This window comes from Rana temporaria, chromosome 12, assembly GCF_905171775.1.
Source record: "Rana temporaria chromosome 12, aRanTem1.1, whole genome shotgun sequence".
NCBI classification, from domain to species: domain Eukaryota; kingdom Metazoa; phylum Chordata; class Amphibia; order Anura; family Ranidae; genus Rana; species Rana temporaria.
In genome coordinates, this window is record NC_053500.1 from 96,429,911 (window position 1) to 96,437,390 (window position 7,480).

Below are 7,480 nucleotides of genomic sequence, written 5' to 3' on the forward strand. Positions count from 1 at the left end.
TAGGGACAGTTCGCTGCTCCCTTTCCCGGTGGCTCCCCTCATGGTGGCACAGTTTTCCAACCACTGCCGCACATTGTGGTGCAACTTGGGGTTGAACCCGGCAATCCTGTCTGGTCACTCATTCAGGATTGGGGCGGCCTCTGCAGCATCCTGCCAGGATATCCCGGCCCATGTCATTAGGAAGTTAGGGAGGTGGCATTCGGCTTGCTACACCAGGTATATTCCGGATCCACAGGTCGAGATGGCTCGTGTGTTCATGCATCTGACTGATTAATGTTTCATTTCACTGCTAATAAATTTATTCTCTACTTACCCTAGTGTCCTCTTTTTTGGCCCCTTTAAGGCGTACTGACCACGTGACCTTTGGCACACTCCAGGTCCTGTTCGGTGTGACGAACGCGAGTGTCAGATCTCCGCCCTCCGCGCCAACTTGCGACGAAGGACAGGCCGACCTCACACCACGCTGTCACTTACGTAACAATGCCACTCTCAGCTGCGCCCAGCACAAAGATTTCCCTGCTTGCGGGACCACAATCTAAGTGCTAGTAGCCTGAGAGCGATTGTCACTGGGCTAATGACACAATTAACCCTTTAACTGCCACCACCAACATTGATAAGGAAGCGTTGGTACTCCCGTCAATTAACAATACCAATTAGGATTTTAGAATAAGCGTCTGCAACACACACTGTCACCACAGGCAGGTCTGCTCAGAGGCCTTACTCTACACCAGTAGCGCTCTTCAAAAGGCAGAGGTTCGTTCATAGCTTGCATTAAGAGTTTTAGAGACAAGGTTAACACTTTTCAACATAAAAGGTTTATTACGAAAAGGGCAAACTTGGTGCAATAAAGTGTTACAGAAAAATATGTTTTAAAGAGATAACGACAATATACAGCGACAAAGTAATAGGGTAGAATTGAAGAAGAAGAATACTTGCAATTAATGTCCAAGGTTGATCAGAGTTCGATCGATGAACTGGGTAATCGGTTCTCAAACTTGGCAGATGCTCTTGCTTGGATGGTAAAAGGAGCACTCCCTTGACTTGGCATCTCCTCTTTTCTGTCCCATCAAAAAGGGGTGTTGACACGACCAGTAACCAATTGTCTGGTCATCTGATTTAGGGGCTGGTTACTGGGAGGGTCCACATTCACGCCCATAACCCAGGTACACTTCGTGATACATATTCATATCTCTGCAGTTCTAATAGTTACAGACTACCAACATCCGTGTTATTGTAGAGCGTGATATTTGCTTTAAGAAAAGTCCAAACGTGACAAGTCTACCATGGTTAATCTACCTATGATGAATAAATGGGGCCAGGGTGCCTTCCGTATGATTGATCATATTCATGTCTGGGCTCGAAACGTTACAAATTATCTGAGGAAACTAAATATGTCTGTTGTTGGGCTGTGCTATGAGTTAGCTGGAAGTTATGAAACATGTGTAACGTTCATACTTATTCCTTAGTCTTCAGCGTTATGAGTCTAAGGCATTTACGACAGGGGTCTGTGGACTCTCTGAGGTGAGAGGACGACAGCTTTACGACAGGCCAGGAACCCTGCCAGGAGATATTAAGAACCCTAGATTGCTCTGTTCCTCGGAGGAGATAACAGATCTTTTGAAGTAGAATGCCTATGAATTCCTGAGAATAAGGGAGGGAGGGAGTGAGTTTCTTTCCACTGCTTATACTGTTTTTAAACAACATGGCTGCTGTATGGTTCTTACACAACAGCTAGTCGCGTGTCCAGCGCGCAATATCGTTACACCTCCCCCCTTAGGTGGTTGCATGGGAGGGAACTACAATTTCCCTCCTGACGCAACCTACTCCGGCGGGCTCGGCTTGTCGTGACAGCCCATCAGCATTTCCATGGGCACTGCCTTTCTTATGCTGGATGGTGAAATCGTATTGCTGCAGAATTAAGCTCCACCAAAGTAGTTTGCCATTCTCCCCAGCAACACGATTTAGCCAGCTCAAGGGATTGTGATCGGTGATCACAGTGAAATGCCGTCCATAAAGATACGTTTGTAACTTCTGGAGAGACCACACGATCGCAAGACACTCCTTTTCGATCGTGGCATAAGCTACTTCCCTGGGAAGCAGCTTCCGGCTCAGGTAGAGGATGGGATGCTCCTCTCCGGCATCATCCACTTGGCTCAGGACTGCACCCAATCCATAGGCAGAGGCATCCGTCTGCACTAGAAAACGGCGGGTGAAGTCGGGAGCCTGTAGCACAGGGGCGCTGGCCAGCGCCTCCTTCAAGGCCTGAAATGCCTGCTCACATTCTGGTGTCCAAGACACCACCTTGGGCAGTTTCTTTTTGGTTAGGTCAGTCAGAGGTTTGGCCAGGCTGCTATAGTTACCTACAAACTTCCTATAGTAGCCAGCGGTCCCCAAGAAAGACATAACCTGTTTTTTGGTTTGGGGGATAGGCCAGGCCAGGATGGCCTCAACCTTTCCTGTCTGGGGTTTCAGGGTGCCTCCTCCTACCTGGTGTCCCAGGTAATGCACATCATTCATGCCGATCTGACACTTACTGGGTTTGACAGTCAGGTTGGCATCGGTCAATCGGTCCAGGACCTGTGACAGGTGCATCAGGTGTTCTTCCCAGGTAGGGCTGAACACAGCGATGTCATCCAGGTAGGCTACGGCAAAGGGTTCCAGCCCCTCCAGTAAATCATTCATGACTCTCTGGAAGGTAGCTGGGGCATTCTTCATCCCAAACGGCATGACGGTAAATTCGAACAAGCCGAATGGGGTGATGAAAGCCGACTTTTCCCGAGCCTCAGGGGCCAGAGGAATTTGCCAGTACCCCCTGCTCAGATCCATGATTGTTATATAGTGGGCGGCCGCCAGCCTATCTAACAACTCATCAATCCGGGGCATGGGGTAGGCATCTGCAGTGGTGATGGCATTCAGCTTCCGGTAGTCCACACAGAACCTGGTCGTCCGATCCTTTTTGGGGACCAGGACTACTGGGGATGCCCAGGCACTGTGGGACTTCTGAATCACCCCCAGCTGCAGCATTTCCTCCACCTCCCTTTTCATGTCAGCCAGCACCTCCAAGGAGACGCGATAGGCCGACTGTTTAATGGGCGGATGTGTCCCGGTGTCCACCTGGTGGATAGCGAGGTGCGTCCTCCCAGGTTTCCCTGTAAACCTGCTACCATGTACTGCCAGCACTCTCTTTAGCCCAGGTACCTGGGTGGGGGTCAGTTTGGAGTTTATCAGGAGTTCTGAATCTACCTCCCTGCTGTCAGTTAGCAGCTGTCCCCTAAATTGACTGGGTACAACTAGCTGCCTGCTTCTTGTGTCAGTCTCATTCCCCTCTGCAGGCAAACCTTCTGTGTACAGTTTCCCTTTCTCCCAGTAGACCTTTTGTTTGCAATTCTCTGCAGGGGGGCGATCAGCTGAACTCCTGAGCTGTGCTAGTGTTTGGTCTGTCTGCAGTGCTGTTTCAAAGGCGGTACCACAAGTCCCAGCCAGCAGTCCTGTGGCAAACAAGGACGGCTGATGAGGCTCAACAGAGGTGGAGTCCGCTGGGTCAGAACAGGGAGAGGGCCCAGAGACCTCCTCCTGCTGTTCTGCGATCAGGGCCTGCACCTCGGCCGCCTTGGCAGCACTGCGAGTGACCACTAAAACTGGCAATGCATTATCATCAACATCAACATCAGCATCATCACATTTAACATTTATCATTGCAGCATCATTGGAACCTGTATCAGTTACCTTCCCAAGCAAGGGGGTCTCCTCTCCTGTTTCTGAATAAGGAGGACCTTGCACTTCAACTTCACCCTCCCCCTCCCTCTGTCCATCCACAGGTTGCCCAGATATTACCCCAACATCTGTACACAGTACCTTGGTAGGTCCAGAGAGTTCCGTGGGAGCATCCTGGGTGCTCTTAGCAGGGACGTAGTAAGAAACAAGGGTACCTAAATCAGCACCCAACAACACAGCAGTAGGGATCTCCTCTGAGACGCCCACCTCTCTCATCCCACTCCCAGCACCCCAATCGATGAAAACATAGGCACGGGGCACACAGGAAAGGGTTCCCCCCACTCCAGTGAGGGTAAGAAACTTCTCTGGGATGATGTCTGTTTCTTCTATCACCTCTGGTCTGACCAACGTAACTTCTGCTCCAGTGTCACGCAACCCTATTACAGTCCGGTGGCCTACGGTGACAGGCTGCAAGTTGGCATTGGTTCCTGGAGGTTTCCCACTGACGAACAGTACAGCAGAAGGGTTGCTGGCCGGATGGCCAGGTGATGTCAGCTTCTTCTGCTCAGGGCACTGTGCCTTGAGATGTCCGGCTTTCCCGCAGGTGTAGCATGTGCGATTATTAGTCAGGAATGCCTTGGCACCAGGAACTGCAGGTTCCATCTGCTGAGGGACTTGGTTGGCAGGTGGAGGAGGGGTTGCCATGTGAGATTTCCCTCCTTTCCAGCCGTTCGGAGGAGCCTTGCGATGGTCAGATACCCGAGAGTGGATATAGGTATCTGCCAGTTCTGCTGCTACTTTAGCTGAGGTTGGCTTTCGCTCCAGCACAAACTGTCTGACGTCTGTAGGACAGATGTGCAAAAGTTGATCTTCAATCATAAGATCTTCCAGGGACTCAAAAGAATCAGCTTTCAAGCCTTTAGTCCACTGCCGGAATGTGGTACGTAAGCGACTTTCCACATCCAGGTATGAGTCCCCAGGCCCTTTTTGCAAGGACCTAAAACGCTTCCGGTAAACTTCCGGGGTTAGCTGAAACTTTTGGATGATCGCAGCCTTTAGGGCCTCATAATCATTGCCCTGCTCTTCAGACAGTTCAACATAAGCATCCAGGGCCTTGCCTCGTAGCCCTGGCGTCAGGTACCGGGCCCATTGTGCTGGGGGCAGATGGTACTGACGGCAAGTTTTTTCAAACGACAGTAGATACACGTCAATGTCACTGTCCTTTTCCATAACAGGAAATTTGGCTGCCGGAGCTACTGGCAGAGCGGCATCCCTGTGCTCTAGGGATCCGGGGTTCTGAACCTGTCGCTGCTGCTGGAGCCTAGTCATCTCCAGTTCGTGTCGACGATCAGCTTCCCTGTGCGCAGCCTCCCTCTCAGCCCTGCGCTCCTCTCTCTCAGCCTGACGCTCGAGAAACTGCAGGTACACCACAGGATCCGTTTCCCTGAGGCGTTGTAGCGTTTCCTGCATTTGAGGAGAGTCCATGCTGGTTGCAAGCAATGGGGTGTTGGCCTGCTCATGCGGTGGCTTGGGGATAACAATCCGTGGTATTCCAGTGTCAGTCTCTGCTGGCCTATCCGGTGAGGCCGCCTCTGAACCACTGGGCTCTGGAGTAGCGGAACCCCTTTCTGGTCCGGTTCCCTCCAGGTTCTGGTTTGCCTGGATATCAAACTCCTGTAGGGCATGTATCAAGCCTTCACGATTTTTGCCATTAATGTCAATTCCTCTTCCTGCGCACTCAGCAGTTAGGTCATTTTTGTTCATCTTTTTATATGCTGATAACCCAGACATGTTGCAAGCAGAAAAGATAGAACAGAAAGCAGAGGTAGGAAAAAGGGGTAGGAAGGAGCTGTTGCTGTATGTCTCTCTTTAACACAAAAAAATATATATGCACCAGCTTGTCTCTAAGGACTGTTTCCAAAAAGGTTACAATCCTTCAGTGCAGAGCTAATTCCTAACAATGCACTGAATGCTCTTAATGCAAAGCTATCCCGCTACGCTGCCAGCCAATATGTGACGAACGCGAGTGTCAGATCTCCGCCCTCCGCGCCAACTTGCGACGAAGGACAGGCCGACCTCACACCACGCTGTCACTTACGTAACAATGCCACTCTCAGCTGCGCCCAGCACAAAGATTTCCCTGCTTGCGGGACCACAATCTAAGTGCTAGTAGCCTGAGAGCGATTGTCACTGGGCTAATGACACAATTAACCCTTTAACTGCCACCACCAACATTGATAAGGAAGCGTTGGTACTCCCGTCAATTAACAATACCAATTAGGATTTTAGAATAAGCGTCTGCAACACACACTGTCACCACAGGCAGGTCTGCTCAGAGGCCTTACTCTACACCAGTAGCGCTCTTCAAAAGGCAGAGGTTCGTTCATAGCTTGCATTAAGAGTTTTAGAGACAAGGTTAACACTTTTCAACATAAAAGGTTTATTACGAAAAGGGCAAACTTGGTGCAATAAAGTGTTACAGAAAAATATGTTTTAAAGAGATAACGACAATATACAGCGACAAAGTAATAGGGTAGAATTGAAGAAGAAGAATACTTGCAATTAATGTCCAAGGTTGATCAGAGTTCGATCGATGAACTGGGTAATCGGTTCTCAAACTTGGCAGATGCTCTTGCTTGGATGGTAAAAGGAGCACTCCCTTGACTTGGCATCTCCTCTTTTCTGTCCCATCAAAAAGGGGTGTTGACACGACCAGTAACCAATTGTCTGGTCATCTGATTTAGGGGCTGGTTACTGGGAGGGTCCACATTCACGCCCATAACCCAGGTACACTTCGTGATACATATTCATATCTCTGCAGTTCTAATAGTTACAGACTACCAACATCCGTGTTATTGTAGAGCGTGATATTTGCTTTAAGAAAAGTCCAAACGTGACAAGTCTACCATGGTTAATCTACCTATGATGAATAAATGGGGCCAGGGTGCCTTCCGTATGATTGATCATATTCATGTCTGGGCTCGAAACGTTACAAATTATCTGAGGAAACTAAATATGTCTGTTGTTGGGCTGTGCTATGAGTTAGCTGGAAGTTATGAAACATGTGTAACGTTCATACTTATTCCTTAGTCTTCAGCGTTTATGAGTCTAAGGCATTTACGACAGGGGTCTGTGGACTCTCTGAGGTGAGAGGACGACAGCTTTACGACAGGCCAGGAACCCTGCCAGGAGATATTAAGAACCCTAGATTGCTCTGTTCCTCGGAGGAGATAACAGATCTTTTGAAGTAGAATGCCTATGAATTCCTGAGAATAAGGGAGGGAGGGAGTGAGTTTCTTTCCACTGCTTATACTGTTTTTAAACAACATGGCTGCTGTATGGTTCTTACACAACAGCTAGTCGCGTGTCCAGCGCGCAATATCGTTACATTCGGGTTATCTTTCCACATTCGTTACTCACTGTAACGGAATGACCCGTGACAAACAGAGACTTTGGAAGGATGAGGGGTACTCCTGTACCGGCGTCACCAAGGAGTCTTATGTCTAGGGTCACCTTATGTCCGATAGGGCCATAGGGTGACTGAGAAATTATATCCTTAATTACAGGACAGGGGACATTACTGATTGCAATATCTCAAGATCCTGCAATATGAGCTAAGTGTTGGTTTATTCTATGACTAACCTCTCTGAGGAGACTGTTGACATGTTAAATGAGGCTGGCTCTTGAAAGGCCTTTCATTGTGTGATAACACTGTTTAAAGCCTATTGATGCTCAGGTGTGAATACCTTTCTGTCGGAGACAGACT

General features: G+C 49.1%; 1 protein-coding gene across 1 annotated transcript; it reads right to left on the reverse strand.

Annotated features, from left to right (window-relative positions):
• Positions 1 to 1,820: 1,820 nt before the first annotated feature.
• On the reverse strand, positions 1,821 to 7,096 carry LOC120918365. The gene is made up of 2 exons (XM_040329906.1): positions 2,021 to 7,096; positions 1,821 to 1,908 (listed from the first exon to the last, which is right to left on the reverse strand). Exons 1-2 carry the CDS (start codon positions 5,503 to 5,505, stop codon positions 1,821 to 1,823), a joined length of 3,573 nt encoding a protein of 1,190 aa, XP_040185840.1. The 5' UTR covers positions 5,506 to 7,096.
• Positions 7,097 to 7,480: the final 384 nt, after the last annotated feature.

Coding starts and splice junctions, on each gene's coding strand:
- LOC120918365 (XM_040329906.1), bottom strand. CDS start 5,505: ATGTCTGGGTTATCAGCATATAAAAAGATGAACAAAAATGACCTAACT. Junction 1,909..2,020: donor TCTCTCCAGAAGTTACAAAC/GTATCTTTATGG, acceptor TTAATTCTGCAG/CAATACGATTTCACCATCCA.